General features: G+C 33.0%; 2 protein-coding genes and 1 pseudogene across 2 annotated transcripts; all 3 read left to right on the forward strand.

Annotated features, from left to right (window-relative positions):
• Window positions 1–5,784: 5,784 nt before the first annotated feature.
• Window positions 5,785–6,880, forward strand: LOC18032945. Its single transcript, XM_006419451.2, has 2 exons — window positions 5,785–6,034; window positions 6,115–6,880. The coding sequence occupies exons 1-2, from the start codon at window positions 5,948–5,950 to the stop codon at window positions 6,574–6,576; spliced, it is 549 nt and encodes a 182-aa protein (XP_006419514.1). The 5' UTR covers window positions 5,785–5,947; the 3' UTR covers window positions 6,577–6,880.
• A 7,749-nt stretch (window positions 6,881–14,629) lies between these two features.
• LOC18032943 (epoxide hydrolase A) lies at window positions 14,630–17,191 on the forward strand. Its single transcript, XM_006419452.2, has 3 exons — window positions 14,630–15,350; window positions 15,588–15,829; window positions 16,933–17,191. The coding sequence occupies exons 1-3, from the start codon at window positions 14,712–14,714 to the stop codon at window positions 17,177–17,179; spliced, it is 1,128 nt and encodes a 375-aa protein (XP_006419515.1). The 5' UTR covers window positions 14,630–14,711; the 3' UTR covers window positions 17,180–17,191.
• A 495-nt stretch (window positions 17,192–17,686) lies between these two features.
• Window positions 17,687–19,935, forward strand: LOC112096451 (annotated as a pseudogene).
• The last annotated feature ends 1,013 nt before the right edge of the window (window positions 19,936–20,948 follow it).

Here is a 20,948-nt window from a genome sequence, read left to right on the forward strand (position 1 = left end):
ACCTTCAGATGTTCCCCTTTTTTTGAAATATTCGATCTGGATTAAGTTAATTTGATACACTTACAGTCGGTTTCTTTGAGGTTTCCATGTTGGACAGCTCATGAATCAAACTGTAATTTTGTAATTATCGACTTTGTCGTTTGGTTTTTGGTCAAACGTTACTTGTTCTAATATTTCTTTACCTAATAGTTTACACTAAATAAGCTTTAATTTTGGAGTCATTTTTTTTAACGCTAATATTTAATTTAAATAAATAAATAAAAAACTGGAATTTTCCGTTTTAGTTTTGCATAGCAGCCGGCAATACAGCACGCTGAAACAGAATGAATATCTGTTTACAGCTGACGGCTTTAATTTCCCTTTTTGGGCTGTCCTTCTTATTTGAGGTTTGAGCTTTGGTGAGACTGAAATAATCGCAAGGATTATTCGAAGTTTTGACTTAACGACCGTTTCCAAATACACCCCTCTAAAATCTTTAAACACCCCTTTCGAATATTTTTTTTAAAGAGAAATTATCATTGTACTACAATTGTTTTACCTTATGTTCATCCAACCACCATAAAATTCTAATATGTTCTCTACACCATTAAGGATGGCAATATTTTTCGGACCCGGTCCGGACCCGGATGAACCTGGATAATCCGAACCGGGTTCAACCCGTACCAAATTTAATTCTATCCGAAATCCGGATGTAATTCTATGAACCCGCATATATCCAGGTCTGGATCCGATTTTATATGAACCCGGACCCGTATATCTTTATTGTTATATTAAGTTTTAAAACTATTTTAAGTTATAAATAGAGAAGTTAAGAAAAAAATCATGTGCCCTAATTTGCAAATTGCAATTCACAGCCGAATATCATGTTTTCTCTTCCCTTCATCAAATCTTCATCGTCGTCACTCTCATCACTTCGCCACCTTGCCCTTCGCAGTTGTGTTCACTATCATCATCGTCATCAGCCGCCTCTCCAGTCTTCTCTGTCGCGATTGGTGACGATTGTGATACGGGTTGAAGTTGCACACAGATCATGGGAGGAAATGTTGGGTTAGATGCTTTGGAGAATTATTTATTATTATTATTATTTTTTGGGTGTCGTTGGGAGCTTTGGCTGTGTGGAATGGTAAGGCCCAAAGATTCCTTTTACACCAAAAGTTTATCTTTGTGACAACTTGCGGGTGGAGCTTAGGGATAACCATAGGCAGATTTTGGTGTGAGTATTCATGTCTATTGTCGTTATGTGTTCATCCAGTTAGAAATTCAAAGCTGTAAGAAATAATCGAAGATATTGTTCTCCACAGTTGAAATCAAATCCGGGTTCGAAACCCGGAATCTGGAAACCCGATTTTTTTTTTGTTCAACCCGTACCGGACCCGGAGTCGAAAAAATCGGGTTTATATCTGGGTCCGATAAAGTAAAATTGGCATCTGGGTCCGAAACTGGGAAGGTCAAACCCGCACCCGCACCCGGATTTTGCCATCCCTATACACCAGCTTTCTTTTGAAATTTGTATCAATTAGTCACTTTTGCACTAACATCGTTAAATAATTTAAACAAAATGATAATTTTACCCGTAAATAAATTAAAAGATCATTTTATCTTGTAAAAGATTTGAAAATAAAAAATTATAATTATAAAAATACCCCTACATTTAATAAAGTAAATAAATTCAAAATAGAGGTGCTCAACTGATTTTTATTAAATTTAGATTTTGTAAAATTTTAATAATTATTTTTATTAAAAATTTATAATTTTACAAAATTTTAATAAAAAATAACTGAATTTATTTATTAAAAATTATAATTTTACAAAATTTTATTAAAATAACTGAATTTATTTATTAAAAAATAAATCTCAAAAATTTGTAATTATTTTTATAATTTTATTTTTTTATTAAAATAATTTTATTAAAAATAAAAGTTCTAATTTTTGGATTTATTTCTTTATTAAATGTAGGGGCATTTTTATAATTATAATTTTTTTATTTTCAAAGATTTTACAAGATAAAATTATCTTTTAATTTATTTAGGGGTAAAATTATCATTTTATTTAAATTATTTAATGGTGTTAATGCAAAAGTGTCTAATTGATACAAATTTCAAAAGAAAGGTGGTGAAAAGAACATGTTAGAATTTTGCGGTGATTGGATGAACATAAGGTAAAAAAGTGGTGCAGTGATAATTTTTCTTTTTTTAAATATCCCAGTTTAATTTACAAAATATAAATACATATACTAAAACCAACTTTTTACCCTAAAAGTATGTCTTTTTGAAATTTTCATTTATAAATTATATACAAATCCACAAATCTTTAAAAAAAATTCTTGTTATATATTTCCTATTTTCATAACTTCAAACTCTTATAATTTTTTCAAAAAAAAATATTTTTATTAAAATATGGACATAAATTATGCAATAGGGCGGTTGTAAAATGTTAGTGTAATAATTACAGAGTTTTGGGTCCCTGTGTTTGTAATGTCCAATAATGTTCAGATTCTCTTAAATAGTTATTTGAATTTTTATTTAAAAATAAGAAATAAATTAAATTGTATTTAGTTATTTAGGTAATTTTAATTAAAAAGAGATTTTATAAAGCCTACTCCTCTATTGCATAGCTGTTTTAGTAAGGCCCAAAACTGTCCACCTACTGCTTAAAGAAAGCTGAAGGCCGCAAGCTTAGCCGTATACGGTAGAAATAATGCATTGGTCCATTAACTTTTGATTAGGACTAGGCAAATAATACGAACTGATCTGATCCGATCTGAAAAAAATCGGGTTCGGATCAGATCGGATTATTCATCCAACCCGATCAGCTTCTCTTTTTTGATCCAAAAATCTGATTGGATTGGCTTAAAAAATAATAATAATAATAAACAAAATGACACACACACGGTACACACAATCGCATCATCGTGCGGTCGTGCCTTCACTCGCTTTCTCACTTCTCACTGTCTCACCTCTCGGCTCTCACTCTCTAACTCTCTTGACTCTTCTTCTCTTCACTCTTCACCCTTCACAAGACACAAATCACAACTCGCAAGCATAGTTCATGGCCTCATGCCTCACGAACGATTTCATAGACAAGCCGATCAAAACGAGCACAGACACAGAGCAGCCTGCCGGCGCAACCACCGACCGAATCTACTGCTTCGCGACCGGATCTCCTGCTATCGGATCTACCATCACCAACCTCCTTCGACCCGACAAACCGAATTTTGTGTTTTGAAGTTATGATGGTATAATATATTATATATGATATGTTAATTGTTTTTTTTTTTTTTTGAAAAGGATATGTTAATTGTTAATAACATGTATTCGTAAAATGTTAATAATAAATTCAGGAAAATTGTGCATTGAAAATTTTAGAGCTTGATTGATTAAATTTAAACCCTTGTAAGCTTAAATCAAAAGTATGAATTAAAATTAAATATTCTGTTCTACATGGTAAATGAGCTATTGAATAAGCATCAATAAAGAATTTCATCTGAACTCAACTTGATTTTTTAATCTGATCCTATCCGATCCGGATATGTTCGAATCAATTTGGGTTGGATTGAGTTCGAATGAAATTTTTTTCACCTTAATCAATCCAAAACCTTATTGAATTAATACGAATCTGATCTGAACCTAATTTTGCCCAGTCCCACTTTGGATATGTCCATGTCCATCGTTAAAGAATAGATCGATGCTTGTGACAACTAAATATGCAAAAAAGAAAGCAAAAATTGACTATTTAACAGCCCATGCCTTTGTGTCTGCTTTTGCTTGCAATTGATAGCTCACGAGAAACTTTTACAATACAAAATACAGTCGATACTTTTCATTCAAAGTATCTACGGTTTTGCACGTGAGGTTTTGATTCTGTCCTCACAGCTTTTAATTAAATTGATATTAATGCTGCAAATGATGATGACAGGAGCCTGTTACTCGTGACCTCAGGCTATTTAAAATGTCTTCTAATTGTTATTTAATGATAAATTATTCTTTTATGTGCCCGTGATTTTATCTCTTACGTTTCAGATACAACTTCTTCAAGGTATCATACTCACGTGATGCTCATGCCCTATGTTTTTTCATCTTCAATGTTCTTCTTCTTCTTCTTCTTCTTCTTTTTTTTTTTTCTTTTCTGAAGTAATCTTCAATGGTTGATGTCTTGATGATACTAATTTGCTCCCGCTTCTCAATGCATCCTAAATGTTAGTTGTGAACATGATGGATAAATATTAGTTACGAACATGATCAAAATCATGACATGTATTATTATTTTTTTTGAAATATTATGTCACAATTCAATCTATTAATATTATAATAAATTTTGTCCAATAATGCTATTATCCGACAAAGTTCATATTTTAATTAGGAAAATTATTTACCGACCACTTATTTTTTTGGGTTTTTTTAAAAAATACATAATTCTTTTTTTTTTCTTAATTCCATCTAAAATTTCATTTTTTTGCACTTGTCCACTTTTATTAAGAGACTGTTATAATATTACTGATGTCATAGGGGCAAATTGGTCATTTCACCAGTATAGCCCCCAAAACGACATCGTTTTGCAACTTTGATTAGAGAAAAAGGAAAATAAAAAGTAAAGTGGTCAAGAGTTAGAGTAGAGCAAACAACAAGAGTAGTCATTGTTTGTTCACACATGTAAACAACGAGAGTAGTCATTGTTTGTTCACACATGCAAACAACGAGAATAGTCATTGTTTGTTCACACATTGGGTCATCCACCACCGTACATGAAGAATCAATAAAGAATTATAATTTTTTATTTTGGGGATAAAATAGTTATTTACTCAAAATTTCATTAGTTTTGTTAACATTTTTCAGAGGGAACTAGATATGTGCAAAGAAATGTAACTTCAATTAGAATTAAGCAATTTTCGTTAGTTTTGTTAACATTACTAATCAATTTTCAAATTTTATTTATGCTCATGACGAAGCAGTCAATAAATTTTCCACTGAACAACAGCTGACGGAAGAGTGAAGATTCATCAATATCAAAGTAATCCCCAACTAGAATCTGAAGTCACACTCATAAATATTATTATATTATATTACATGGGATTACATATAGATAAGAATACTTGGGATTGAGGGCAATATTGATTTGTAATAGTCAATTAACACATTCCTAGATCGCCCTCAATATTCATCTATTTGATGAATACAACAAAAACTCAATGAAGGTAAAAATCTAAAAAAGTCCACATTTAAAGCTAGCCCACAGGGCACAGCACATGTTCGAAATTGAAACAGCCTAGAGACGGAGCTAGTAACTACAAGGTAACAAAATTGAAGAAATAGCATTTAATGTTGGGTTATTTCTACCTAACCCCCAAATCTTTCAACATTTTCTACCGCGTATCTAAATTTTTTGATATTTTCTACCACCCACCCAATTCCATTAATTAACCGTTATTTTTAACGGAACTATTTAAAAGTTAATAAAATATCTGAAATATCCCTTATCTTGAATTAGAAAAGAATTAAATGAGATAAAATGTTAATCCAATAATTAATATTTACATTAAAAATTATTAATAATAATCATATCAATTAACTTATCAAATAAATTTAATTTATTATTATCAAATAATATTTAGGGCATAAACTTTTAAAATTATCCTTTGACTGTTAGAATAAACGGTCAAATTAACGAATTTAGGTGTGGATTGAGTATTATTAAAATATTTAAGTGTATGGTGGAATATGTTGAAACATTTGGGGGCAGGATGGAAATAACCCTTTATTGTTTATAAAAAAATAATAATAAGCATTGAAAGCCCAAAAAGATGCAGCAGGCGTTTACCAGGGGTTAAAGGTTCTGCCAACGGCCACTTCCATCTCGAGCCCCCAAAGTCTCCCACTGAAGTCTTTTACTCTTTCCGTTTCTTCAATTATTTGCCCCGCTTCTTTCTTCCACCAAGAGAGCCAGAACGAAAATGTCTAACAAATCTCCAATCTTTCCTATGCCAGAGCCTCAACACTTCAGTGATTATGGCTTTGATCCTCAAATCAACTATTATCAGGTTCTTTTCAACTCTGTATTCATTTTCTGATTCTTTACAAAGTTTGTAACTGACCGTTTTTCTGTTTTTTGGAAAACAAGGTGTTAGAAGAAGCAAGGAAGCACAAGAAAGAGGCTTCATCAAGATCCATAGACTTATTACACTTCAAGCTTCAAAAACCCATCTCAAAAGAAGAATCCAAGTCCAAGAAATCGACTAAAAAGAAACGTTGGTGGAAAAATGCTCTCTTGTTCTTCAAATGGAGGTGGATCCACAACACCCATCAACATGATCTTGACCTTGATCATGATGTGCATCATGCTAGAGCTAGAGCTTTCAGGGCATCGATATCAGGCCCAGTTTATATAACCGAAAGCAGAAGCGGATCAAGCACTCCATATAGAACCACAAGCAGGCCATCTTCCGGTCCACTCGCCGGAACCCTAACGCCGGTTGCCAAAGGTGACGTCCAAGTTCCTTACTTGAGTCTCAGGGAACTTAACATGGAGCAGCAGCAGCAGAGGATGTCTACGTCTTCATTGCCTATATATTTGGTCACTTAGAAAAGGGATTATTACTGTTATTATTATTATTTTCATTATGAAAATTTTGTTATTTTACCAAAGTTTTCATTTTTGAGCTCTGTGTAGCTTTAATTGAGCTTTCATTAGGGCATCTAATTGTGGAGTGGAGCGTTTCTTATCTTTTTGGATTACGCCTGGCTCCCCCTATTTACTTGCTTCACTGTAAAAGTGTTTGATGAAAGTCTGATCCTTTTTGCTGGAGGAAAAGCTGATTCCTCCCTTTTGCGTGTTTGTTTTATTTTTGTTCACTTTATTGATTAGTGCAAGTAACACTTTGACTCGGTTTCTTCACACGGTAGTTTATCATAAGTTGATGATCAAAAAATAAAAAATCTCCAAGTGCAGAACAACAGACAATTCTGGTTCTGGGAATTTGGCAAATTGATGTATTGAATATGATAGTGATTTATTGGTAGTTGGATCCAAGAGAAGCAAATGAGGGGCCAGATTTGCTGGTCGCTCGCCACGTGTTTGTGAGTAAATGCATTACAGACAAGGGAATGCGATTGGTGCGGAAGTTAAGATAACGTGATAGCCGTCAGATTGGTCATGGAGCAATCTGACGGCAGTATTTGATTGGGAAAAAGTAGGGCTACCCCTAACAGCGACTTGTCGAATTATCGTGGTGTTTAAGTTATGTTCAAACTTCAACGGCTAATAAATAGACCAAAGAGGGGGGAGTGGACAATGTGAAGTGTCAGTTTCACGCAGAAAGGGCATCAAAACGACAAGCGGCTGCGGCGAATTATCATCAATTCATGTGCTTGCTTCGATAGCAGAGCTTTTAATTTGCACTAGTAGTGGCAATACCAGTGGGATTCGTTTTTTTTTCGATTCCACGCGAATTTAACGAGTTTAGTTTAGAAAAACATTGATTCCTGTGATAAATGAGTAAAATCTCTAATTAAATGAATGAATTCGGATTTAAAGATATTAATTCGTTTATTTATTTAAAATTTGTTTAATATATATATCATAAATAAATTGAATATATGTCGATTTGTTTAAAATTTATTTATTTTTGTTTAATTAAATTACTTTTTTATTCTTAAGTTTATTTAAAAAATTTTTTAAATTTGAAGGTTATTTGTATTATTAAGGATTTGTAATTTGGTACTTAGATGATTGTATATTTAATCTTAGAATATGGTTTGATTATTTGTATTTTGGTGTAGAATATTAAATTTGTGGCTTTTTATATTTATTTTGCTTAATTTTATTTATTAATTATATTTTTTCTAAATGAATCGTAAACCAATCTTGATTCGATTCGATTCGTTGTGGATTCGTAATAAGATAAACGAATAATAAACAAATCCGGATTCGATTTGATTCGTTTATTAATTCTACTAAGCGAATTAAATTAATCGAACCGAAATTCGTTTAATAAACAAATCGAATCTGAATACTGAGATTTCAATTCATTTAATAAACGAATCGAATCCGAATCAGTAGAATTCTGACCTAATCCGTTTACGATTCGAATTCGAATTCGAATTATTTATCCGTTTTGCCAACCTTAAATTTTGCACCCACCGATGATGAGCAAGAGCAATGTTGCTTTATTGGCACGAGTAGTGCTAGAGAGAGAGAAGCACGAGAGAAAGACGAGAGAATTTTATTCTCTCTCTCTACCCACTCACTCTCTCTCTACCCATTTCTTCATTATTTCTCTCATCTTTCTCTCGTGTTTCTCTGCACCAAACATTTTCCTATTGGCACAAACACTGTCAACGTGGCTTTGTCAGTTGGACAAACAAGTGTTGTTTTGCTTGGTTCCTTTATTAGTAGTTCTGTTTAGTCAATTTATGGCACCGGGTAATTTTTAGTTTCCTCCCCTCAGTTTTTGGCTTGTTGCACTTAGATGGTGAAGATTCGTTTATTAGTGAAAAACTCCCTGCCGTCAGTTAATTTCGTGCGTGACTGTTAGTTGACATTAGAAAGACAAAAATGCCCCTGGTTGGATTTTCAATATATATTTTTTTTCTTTCTTTCAAGCTTCCTATTTCTCTTTCTTCAAGTTCCGTGAACAGCTCTGTGTTAGAATCAAATCGAAACCTTTGTCATATGCAAACCAGTCCAGTGCCCAATCTTTACGTGAAGTAAAGGAACAATAGCCACCGCACCTTGTGTTTTGATATGAGTTTTGTCAGCGTCTTATACCTTCGGATTGTTTTGGGGAAGCCAATTATAACAGGTCAGCGTCGAATTCAAGTCTTGTTTGGGTTCATTTGGAGTGCATTTATGCTGCCTTTACTAAAAAATGTAGAATGCATTTTTGATAATTGGTCGTGCCCGAGTATTTGTTGTGGGTTTATTTACAGTGAAGAAGCCTAATTTTTTTTTTTTTTTGGGAGGGGGAAGGGGAAAGAAAAAGAAGTTGGTAAGTTTATTAAGCTGTGATTTTGCTGAAGCGTAAATGACGATAGATTAAATGGGTTTGATGTTGGTGCTAAATCAGAGCTTGATTTCAACTTAGATGGGTTAAAAAATTGAATTTTTTATTCTTAGTTTTATTTTTATGTCTAGTGATGCTCCTGATGTATTTGAAGAGCACTACCTTCAAAATTGTTACACAAGTAGACTAATTGATGCCGAACTTTGCTGAGTTAAAGTGGGTTTAATGTTAGTTGATGATGATGCATGCAAACAATTTTAAGCTGCCTTTCACCTGAGACACCATGATGTGAAGTTTTCTATTTGATTTTCTTTTAATTTGCCCGATCTTGAAATTTTTGTGGAGTTTTCTATTTTTTTTTTTTTTTGCCTGTATTTGATAAAGATTATGTGCATCATACATTGCTTATATATGTTGTGGATTGTGTCACAAGTGTTCATGGATGTGTAAGTTGTAGTTCCCAGCATCTTGAAAGTGGTATAGCTGCAAAGATTATCATGTGCCAGTCCAACGCCTGTGATAATGCTGAGATTTTAATTCAAATTCACATTAGTTTTTTTTTTAAATGTAGTCAGTAACCATTGGTATGTGTTTAATATCGTTTTTCATTTTGATTGTTTGTTTTTTTGCTTCTAGAAACCAAGATAGCTTACCCAAGAATGAAACCACTTGACCCATAGCATCCAACAATGAAGCAAATCAACTAAAGCTGCATTGACAACCAAAGCATTGAAGCATAATCTAATCCCACCAACTGATATTTGAAGGGATTGATTTGATGATATAACACATTTTGATAGGCAAAAATAGAAAGGCGGATATATCATCTTCTTCTCAGACTATGTATAGGTTTGAGTTTTTTCTTATTTTGTATATGAAAAATTCATGTTGCCAAAGACAAGTAATATCGCAAGCTTGCTATTCCTGCAGATTGGACATGAGTTGCGAGGAGCCTATTGTGTGCAACTATATTGCCTGCTTTGTGAATGTTGTTAATTATGGCTATAACTAATACTGCTTAAATTATTTGATACTAAAATGCAATATTTGGTTTTATATTCAATTTAAGCTTCACTTCTCAGTTGTGCTAAATTCAATTGAATTCATATTTGAGTGGAATATTATGTTTGTTAGTATTGTAGTTACGGCACGAGACCCGTGGTGGATTAAAATAAGCTATCGATTACTTTGGTGGCATTGAATCTTAATTTGTTTGTTTGTAGTGTGGCTACTGTTAAGTGCACACCACTGCAGTTTAGAACCTATTGGTTGCTGTTAGTTTTCATTAGTTTGCTTTTGTCTGATTCATCCAGCATTCTAGCATTCTATTGAAAGACTTTGGAAGGCAACAATTTAACGTTCATTTTTTTTTCTTTTTATTTGGTTTTATTTGTAAATTTTAAATGTTAAATCAAGGGAAAATTATTGTATTATTTGTTTGATACAATTGTAAATAACATACATCGTGAGGGTAGTTTCGTCAAATTTTGTAGCAGTGATTTTGGAGCAGATGCTTTAATTAAGGTTTGAGGCATGTCAGGCATGCCAAAAGCTGTCAAGGGCAATATTGTATTTTAAATGTGAACTTACAGTCAAGCAGAAATGTAACTGACGACAGGAGGGTTTTCACTAATAAACACATCTTCGCCATCTATCTACAAATATGTCAAACCTCAGGGGAGGTATCTAAAAATTACCCTATGGCACCCTCTTGCAAAAAAAAAAAAAAAAAAATTGTGGCACCCACATAAATCTCCCACAAGAAAGAAAAAGGAGCCATAACAATTGTATCACATCACAATATATTGATGGTTGTTGGTCTGATTATAACGTGGTTTCGATATTTAGGTACAGAAAACGCAATGCCAATGACAGTTTTGTTATTGTAAAATTTGAACATTTAGGGTAATGAATTTATGGTACTTTTATTTTTCAGATTGGGGAATTGCAATTTGAAATCAAAATCATTAGTAGCATCTACTTCACAAAATAACATCTACTTCGCAAAATGTGAGTTGAATTAGCCATGGTTCAAAATCAAAAGATGTTACCCAATTTTTTTCCTATGTGAGTTGAATTAGCTATGGTTCAAAATCAAAAGATGTTACCTAATTTTTTTCTTGTATATGGTACACGTACCCAATTGAAAGAGAAATCAAAAAATTCTATGATTACGCCCAAAATGAAAGCTCTTTAGTTGAATTATTCAAATAATTACTACCAATTGGGCCTTCCGTAATATAGTACACAAGAAACAGAGAGGCTTAAGAGCGCCAGACTGAGACTTCTGATTACATTGATACCTTTTACAATCTCCAAACAGACCTCGCTAAGAGCCTTAGCCCAAACAAAATACACAAAATCACTGGACCTTGGATTGTTCCTATTACAATTGCTCTCCGGCTGGGACAACGTACGGTATAAAAGAACCAAAATACGAGGGAAACCCAATGAAGAAAAAAAAGCGATTCACCAAGCACAAGGAGAGAGGGAAATAGTTCTGTTTCGAGCTATATCCGTTATCTGCCAATTTTTTTTTTTTTTTAAATCACATGGTTATTAATTAAGCACTAATTTGCTTGTGGCTTGTTTTCGAGACCATTAGGCATTAAGAAAGCCGAGTACTAGTTCGATGCTAATATTGTGTCTCATTTTTTTCTAAATTAAAATTTAGACTCGAATGAATCCGAATAGGCTTGACAAAAGTTCATATGATCTATTAGTATGATGCAAATATGGTTGGGTCCATATTTATTAGGTCAGATTCTTAATGGGTCAACCCATTTTATAAGAGGCCGGGTTCGGGTTTAAGATAAAAAATCCATTTCACCCATTATCCATTAACATCTAATATTAATAATTTAATAAATAGTATTTTTGTAAAGTATTTATTTTAAAAAATTTGTAGCAATCATTATACATTTGCATCTTCTCATGTAACACAATGTTCTTTTTATATTTTCCTTTCTCCTATGATTTTAATTAATGATATCAGTGCCTAAAATTAAATATTTTCTTTAGCTTGATATTATATTCTTAAAGAGCTTTGTTTTACAAAATGCTATTTTTTAAAATTAAAGATATAATACTAAAAATAATGGGTTAAATGGATTAATTCGAGTAGTTAAATGGATTAGTTTGAGTAACATAATAATAATAATAATAATAATAATAATAATAATAATAATAATAATGGGTTTCAATTCTCAATTTTCGACCCAATAAGCTAATAGGTGAGTTCGGATAAGTGTAATTTAACACAAAATGAAATTATTTAAACACGACATATTGCCAAGACTAGATCCAAATAAGTTATTAATCACATAAAAAAATTGGGCTTATAACGAACCTAATTTTAAAAGTAAATCCAAAATAATTAAGAGTTGAGCTTTTGACACCCATCAAAAGTCCTTATAACACCCCATTCTTAAAATTACCCATTTAAATAATTTAAAAGTCATTTAACTGTTGGTATGACTTATTTAATGATCATAAGAGATTATTTAATCATATAAGCTTTTATCATAATTTTTATTGTTATTTGGTTATTTTTCTAATAGAGCATTTGAAAGTTAAATAAACTATTTTGCCTCTACTGACAAAAGTTCAAATTTTAGACTTTTGAGAGTAGAGATTGAAAAGTTTTTTTTTAATTGTTAAAATATATAAAATACATCTACTTAATTACAATCTTATTTTATTCTTTTCCTAACATAACTTTAAAAAAATTACATATTAAAATAATTTCATAAATTTTTAATAAAGATCTTATTGATAACCAAACAATTAAATTTTTTTGGGTAAAAGCTTTATTTATAAAAACTCTACTAACAAAAGCTCTACTTGAAAAGCTATACCAAACATAGCCTAGATCTAAAACACCGCAATTATTTCAAAATTGCTCTTACAAATATATTTCTCCGGTTTTCATTATTTTTCTCAATAAATCCCATAAACTATTCTAAATCAATAAAACTAATAACGCAATCTTTCCATGTCTTGCAAATCATCGTTAGTATAAGGATAGGTTCTGGGGCTAATTTGAAAGTAGGTCGATTCATTCTCCTGTCAGTTTCTTTTACTTTTTCCTCTTCCCAATCCCTTTTACAGGCTGCATGTTGATTCACAATTTTTAAGGCTACTGGATACTTTTGCTTTGTGTATTAAACTTCTCAAAGTGCCTGATGCTGTGTATTCTATTTGTTTTTACTGAAAGTACGGAGTCTTGCTTTATTTTCCTAGTTAGTGCTTGTGGTATTGATGGTTTGATTATTGGTTTCGGCTATTTTTATTTTTTACTTTTGAATACTGCCTGTTGCGTTGTTTCTTCTCCATTGCTCAAAATCTCTTCTAAAATTATCATAAAAATTTAAAATATAATTTAAGATGTGAAAAATAAATGTGTGAAAAGCTCATGAAAAAATCCTTTTGTTTTTGGGGAATACGAATAGTTTTAGGGCGTAAAAGGATTTAACGAAAAAAAAAATGTGTATGTCCAATTAGTAAGTGTTTATGCTTTGTTGTAATTTCTATTAACGGTAAAATCGTAAACATGACCAAGTGATTTTATAAGAATTTTTTTTAATACACTGATATATTATAATCAGAATTCTATTGATTTTAATATCGCACACCCAAAATTTTGACTCTCAAATAATACCAAATATATATGTATGCTCTTTCTATTATTGTGGAGATAATTTTATCTCTATCTAATTTTAGTTGAGAGGAAAATAAAATTATTACTGGGACTGGTATCTTGTGTGCATGGATTGTGGTAATAGACGAGAGCCCATTGGCGTTTTATAAGGACTTTTAAAAAAAGGCGTCAAAAACTCAACTCATTAATTAATTAGCTGTCCGATTGATAGGTTGTCACTCCAAATGACAATTCAAAGCAAAAGAAGAAGGAATAAAAAAAGGAATAAGAAGAGACATTTATGGCCACCCGACTCGCAGATTACTTGGGTAGAAAATCAAAATCTTAACGAGTGATGAAATAAATAGGGCATCATAAGCAATGAAAAGCAAATACCAGTAGGCGAGCCATTTGGACTTGCAGCTCAATAGTCAATAAGGGTAAATTTCGGTTGATGAAATGAATGGTGCCAGATTTTATCAAAGGCAAATAATAAGCCAGCCATTCTTTCAACTTATACAATCATTCCCTTGAAATAAAGGTGAATTTCTCTCTAAGGAGCAAATTTCTTAGCTTAATTTTCAGCAGACCTCTAAATTATATGTTGTATAAGTGGAGTAATGATAGAGACATCTCAAATAATATAACATCTGTTGTGTGGTCATTCCTTTTAATTATTCACGATTTCTCATAAATTTTAATAAATTAATTACATTATCTTATTAGCTAGTAAATGAATGCTACACCATTGAAAATGAAAATTTAAGGTAAAATTTTAGAATAGATAATAATACTCAAATGTTTTTATCTAGAATTTAGATAATAATTATCTGGTAGAGGGTAACAATGTCATTTAAAAAAAAGAAAAAAATAATTAAAAAAGGCAAATGATAGACCCCACAACATAGCTTTTCCTGAAACACGTTGATGCCATAAATGTCAAATTATATGTGGAAAGAAGAAAAAGGAAACATTATCCAGCACGTAAAGTTTTTACAATTATATTCTCTTTTCGTCGTCTCCACTTCTCCAATACAAAGCTGCCAAGCATTTTATTATCGAACATAAGTCCCCATCATGGTTTCGTGTAATTTTCCTGGTACATTTAGCGCATGTTTGTTAGTTTTCCTTCTCGCTTTCTCAGTAAACAAACAGATCCCAAAACTACAACCGTCTTCATTTCTACCCTTTTTAACAACACAAAAACCACGGCAAAAGGAAGAAAAAAACATTGGTAGTAGCATGGAGGAGGATATACAACACAAAGTAGTGAACGTTAATGGCATCAACATGCACGTAGCCGAGAAAGGCCAAGGTCCGTTAATTCTCTTCTTTCACGGCTTTCCTTTATTATGGTACTCGTGGCGCCACCAGATCGCCGCCCTGGCTTCCCTCGGGTACCGCGCCGTGGCCCCGGACCTTCGTGGGTACGGGGACACTGATGCGCCTGCTGAGGTGTCAAGTTACACTTGTTTACACCTGGTTGGTGACGTCATCGCGCTTCTTGACGCTGTGGCTGCTGATCAGGAGAAGGTGTTTGTTGTGGGACATGATTGGGGTGCGCTGATAGCATGGTACTTGTGTCTGTTTAGACCCGACAGAGTCAAAGCTTTGGTCAATTTGAGTGTTGTGTTTAATCCTAGGAATCCTAACATGAAGCCACTTCAGGTTTTCAAGGCTGTTTATGGTGATGATTATTACATCTGCAGATTTCAGGTTCTTTTTCTTTTATCTACTATTTGAATTGAAGTGAGTATATGTGGGTTTTTCCAAAAAAAAAAAAAACAAAATTGGCTATTTCAGAAGATATACTTATCAGTAAATACATTTAACCGACTTCAATTCTTTTACCAGTTAACATTTCAGAAGATTTCACAAAACCTCATTACTTAATTGCATTTCTAGAACTTTTAGAGCTGCTAATGGACAAATTGATTTATGGTGTTATTTTAGGAGCCTGGAGAGATAGAGGCTGAGTTTGCCCAGATGGGTACTGAGACAGTTCTCAAAGAATTTTTAACGTACCGCAATCCAGGTCCATTATTTTTGCCAAAAGGCAAAGGATTTGGGCATCCACCAGATGCCCGAATTGACTTGCCCTCTTGGTTATCAGAAGAAGATGTTAAGTACTACGCTAGCAAATATGAGAAGGCAGGCTTCACCGGCGGCATCAACTATTATAGAAACATTGAACTGTATGTTACCTTTCAACTCGATTGTCACTCTTATTATTTGACTCAATTCTCAAATGCTTCCCAAATGCGGATCTTGCAATTTTTTCCAATGTTAGAACAAGAAATTCTTTTGGTAAAAGTCATCACCTATAACCCAGGAACATTCATATTGTATCGCTAAAAATCAATACAAAATTATATGAAAGCATACATGAATCCATAACGCTAAATTGCCCTTTAGTGTTGTGTGGTTGATCTTCCAGATCAACACATTCTCATAGAGAATCCTTTAGTTTTCTCATTGCTCTATCTATGATGATGAGATATCAGTAGAGAATAGAATGATACATGCAACTTAGGGACCATAACCATTTATATAGACAACTTTTTTCTGTTGTTATTAGATATTCCTAATTATGCCTATCATAGAATTAGAATACAATTGGGTCCCTACACATTAAAGGCACACACCCTATTAGATACATTAAAACTTATAATACCAAAAACCTTTTAGATCACTTTTAATTAGACTTAACCTTATATGACAATTCGCAACACATAATTATTCACATAGAAGTCCAACGTTGAATTAAAGATCTAACAATGTTAGATTAAAAAATCCAACATTCAAAACTCAAAATCTTATATATCAAGGTATGTTTACTGCTCTAGTAATGTTCGAAGAATGGATCTAAATAACATAGTTTTTTACCTCTACTCAATATAAAGGCATAATATTTTTAGAGCTTAAAAGTCCAAAAATCCCATGCCTTCGACGTTGAAGAGAGCATGGACTATATAACTCAAGTAGACTAGCCTACCCAAGTTACTTATGATGTTAAAAGAAGTTAAAAGACAAAAATCAATACTTGAATTACTAAAAGATAGAAAACTTGAGAAAATTCTATCTCTTGATAACGCTGACAGAAGAGGGCGCTAAATTTTAGTATGATTATATACTTGAAATATCTTTTGACATCTTATAATTATCATACCCTATTTAAAATGTGAATGTGAAGCTAATTAATTACGTCAATACAATATTAATGATTAACTTCAAATTTGCATTTTGAAATGTCTACACAATAATAATTTACACCCTTGTTTCTTTCTTATCATTCCAGGAATTGGGAACTTCTAGCACCATGGACTGGGGCTCAAATAAAGGTGCCAGTTAAGTTCATTGTAGGGGACCTTGACTTGACCTATAATGCTCCAGGGACCAAGGACTACATAAACAAAGGAGGGTTCAAAAAAGCTGTACCATTGTTGGAGGAGGTAATTGTAATGGAAGGAGTTGGGCATTTCATCAATGAAGAAAAGCCTGATGAGGTCAACAAGCACATTTATAATTTCTTTCAGAAATTCTAATTTGCTCTTGAATATTTCTCTCTCTCTCTCTCTCTCTCTCTCTCTCTCTCTATATATATATATATATATATATAGTTACTTTTACAAAGCAGAATGTACATCTAGATATGGTTTTCGGCTTGTGAAGACTGTGTTGTACTAATTGGCTGCTAAGATGTGAGGTTGTGCTTTGTCTACTTGTTTCCTAATGGCATTGGCTTGTAACTTATTTATGTTGTTAAACTAATTATCTTTCAGACTTTCACCGGTTTATTTATTTTAATTGCATTTTCATCTATTAATTAACTACTATGAATATATGGCCGGGTAGGATAGTTACAGAATTATAGGGATGTGGGTTTAGATAAACAAAATGGAAAAATAAGTACGAATATGAAACTGACACTAAGATATATCTTTCGTGATTTAGACTTGTAAGCTAAATTACCATTAACAAAGATAAGGAAAGTATTAATATTTGTAATTGTGACCAGATGCGTGTTATCGTGCATTGGGAGGAATTGAGCTATGGAGCTCACAATGACATCTGCGTGGTCGGGTACTACTAAGATATACAATTTTATGCATGTGATTTGTTGAAGTATTCACATAGCAAAAAAATAAATGAAAAAGGAACAGTACTCTAAGAGGACCCAATTTTTTTTTCCAAAATTATTTATTTTTACCAACCATTATCCCCTTGTCTAGTCTCCCTTTTGATTCCTAATTTTTCCCTCTCTATTCTACCCTCCAATTCTTTTTTTTTTTTTTTTGGTTTTTGACCACGAGGTATTCTGGGGAGGGCCCCAACTGTGGGAGACACCTTTAAGCCCGTACCACAACCCAGACTAGAAGTCCCCGCTCGAACCAAGAGGCACAGGTTCTTCCAACAAAAGCGACTTCCCTGCGACTCAAACTGGAGAGCAAACCCAATCAAGTCACTTAAGAAGACTCCATTGCCAATGGAGCCAACACTTTATTGGTTTCTACCCTCCAATTCTAATAAGTAACACGATTGTTAAATAATTGTTAAATGTGATGCATATCCAGCAAAGCAGAAGCCGAGCCAGTGTGGGGTAATTTTACTTGGCAAAAGTAGCAAGACAAATGCTTGACATTTGGCTTTCATAGGCATTCGTACAAAGTCATCACAATATTAACTGACTAGCAAGAGCAACATGAAGTGATTATAGCATGTATGAACCGGCGGACACTTACTATAAATAGGCCGTTTGCTTCATTTATAATTTGTATATGAAAAGCTAAAAAACAAAGAAAGCTTTCTTTGTAAAGCTCCCGTTCTGGAAAAGGAAATAATAAGTTCCTTATTTTCATTTTCATATTTTCAATATATATTTTTCTGCTGACTTTCTTTTATACTTTAATATTTTCATACAGCAAGAACTAACAACAATAACCAGAAATCAGAACATTCAATTCAGTTGCACGCAGTGTTTTAACTTTTGAGGGACTGGATTAACACACGGAGTGCAAACAAAACATAATTATTAAGGTGAATGGCATTAACATGCACGTTGCAGAGAAAGGCCAAGGTCCCGAAATTCTCTTCCTTTACGGCTTTCCTGAGCTCCGGTACTCCCGGTGCCACCAGACCAATGCATTGGCTTCGCTCAGCTACAGAGCCGTGGCTCCGGACTTACGTGGGTTCGGTGACACGGACGAGCTACTTGAAATGACCAGCTATACGTGCTTCCACGTGATTGGAGACCTCATCGGACTCATCGATCTCGTGGCTCCCAATGATGAGAAGGTGTTTGTTGTGGGACATGATTCGGGTACGTACATGGCATGCTTCTTGTGTTTGTTCAGAGCTAACAGAATCAAAGCTTTAGTCAACTTGAGTGTCGTCTTTAATCCTAACACTTCCGTAAGCAACAGCAACTGGATTAAGGCTTTGGGGGCTTATTATGGCGACGATTATTACATAGGCGGAATCCAGGTAACTCGGATGTCCATTTCTAAAATGATAGGGTTGACATCTGTTATAATTAATTAATCTTCGATGTGATGTTATATTATTGTATGTAGGAGCCTGGGGAGATTGAAGCACAGTTTGAGCAAATTAGTACTGAGTTATTAAGGAATTCTTGACACTCTGGACTCCGGATCCAATTATCTTACCTAAAGGCAAAGGATATGGGCATCCACCAGATGCTATAATAGCTTTGCCCGGTTGGTTGTCTGACGAAGATATTAAGTATTTCACCACCAAATTTGACAAGAATGCTTTACTGAAGGAATCAACTATTACAAAAGTATTAATCTGTAATGCTCCGTTATTCCTGGTCACTCTCTACATTTGACATACAACTTTTTAATTTTGTGAACTTCCAATTGTGATAAGAAATTATTAGCTATTAAATAAAATTGCACATTTCACCATACATATTTGTTAAATACTATCAACTTTTTATTTTCTTTTTACAGCACCACACTGCCAATCGGAACTAACTATTGTGATTTAACCTCTGTGTGTGTATGTAGAGTAAATATCCTTTTTATCATTGCAGGAACCAAGAACTTCATGCACCGTGGCAGGGGGTTAATTTGAAATTCCGGCCAACTTCATTATACACGACCTAGACCTGGTTTATCATATGCCAGGGGGTGAAAGAATACATACACAAAGGTGAGTTCAGAAGCGATGTGCCATTGTTGGAGGAAGTAACGATAATGGAAGGAGTTGGGCACTTCATTAATCAAGAAAAAGGTGATGAATTAATAAGCACATTTATGACTTCTTCATTGCGGTGTGATTAGCTCTTTGCATCTTCATGCATATTCCTGCTTGGGTGTCCTTTTATTTGAATGAAGTTGCTGGGATGTTCTTATGCCCGCTTGCTGTAGTTTTTTATTTGATGTGATAATAATTTATATATTAATTTAATATTTCTCTAACTTAATTTTATATTAAATTATATTTTACTATGTTAATTTTTATCGTAATTTTTATATTTTATTATTTTAAGTATAATTTAAGATTAGAGAGAAATTAAATCAAAATATTTATAAAAAAATCTACTTGAAGTAATCAGAAAGGAAAAGGAACAAAGAAATTTAATTTAAACAAATCAAGAAAAATTTAATTAACCATTATGCATGCATGCACGCTCGTGGAGACCACTTACATAAACATACATGGCAAGCTCAGCATATGTTGTGATTAATTAAGGAAGGAAATATTTTGTCATTACTTTAAATGGAAAGCATGTGCACAACTTTAGAACGGAATCTTGATGTTAATTAAATAATTCAAATTCCTTATGAGCTTGGACTTAAAGGAGGGATCAGGATACTCTCCTGATCTGAGCACTCGTGATCTTTTATAGATCTTATGTCACTTGTATTTTAGTGTTAATATATGATTATAATTTAACTATTTTTTCTTTTTAATTTATTAACCACCAATCATATTAACATAATTTGCTCAGATGAAGCTCAGATCAGAAGAGGATCTTGATCCTAAAGGAGGTGGCCAGCATGATTTCTTTATTAAAGGCCACCAATTGGAGACGGAAATAGGCACAAGTCCAGGAGAAAAGAAAAAGGAATTAGAGAAAAGCTAAAACAGCCGCACGAAGAGAATTAAGGAGAAGTAGCCGCAAGACATCCGGACAAAAGCTAGATTAATTCTTGAGTTTTTCTTTTCCTCTTCTTTATTATCTTACGTAAATGTTCCTTATAATATTTACAGATTCTCTTTATATTTCTATAAACTAATTTATTTTACTAAGGCTATGATGTACTCTAACTATAAAAATTTAATTCT

The sequence above is a fragment of the Citrus clementina genome, unplaced genomic scaffold, assembly GCF_000493195.1.
Source record: "Citrus clementina cultivar Clemenules unplaced genomic scaffold, Citrus_clementina_v1.0 scaffold_9, whole genome shotgun sequence".
Lineage (NCBI taxonomy): Eukaryota > Viridiplantae > Streptophyta > Magnoliopsida > Sapindales > Rutaceae > Citrus > Citrus x clementina.

What these genes read in the sequence shown, in the direction of transcription:
- LOC18032945 (XM_006419451.2), top strand. Translation starts at nt 5,948, where the DNA reads ATGTCTAACAAATCTCCAATCTTTCCTATGCCAGAGCCTCAACACTTC. An exon ending in CTCAAATCAACTATTATCAG is followed by an intron (nt 6,035 to 6,114) that starts GTTCTTTTCAAC and finishes TTGGAAAACAAG; the next exon opens with GTGTTAGAAGAAGCAAGGAA.
- LOC18032943 (XM_006419452.2), top strand. Translation starts at nt 14,712, where the DNA reads ATGGTTTCGTGTAATTTTCCTGGTACATTTAGCGCATGTTTGTTAGTT. An exon ending in ATTACATCTGCAGATTTCAG is followed by an intron (nt 15,351 to 15,587) that starts GTTCTTTTTCTT and finishes GTGTTATTTTAG; the next exon opens with GAGCCTGGAGAGATAGAGGC. An exon ending in TATTATAGAAACATTGAACT is followed by an intron (nt 15,830 to 16,932) that starts GTATGTTACCTT and finishes TTATCATTCCAG; the next exon opens with GAATTGGGAACTTCTAGCAC.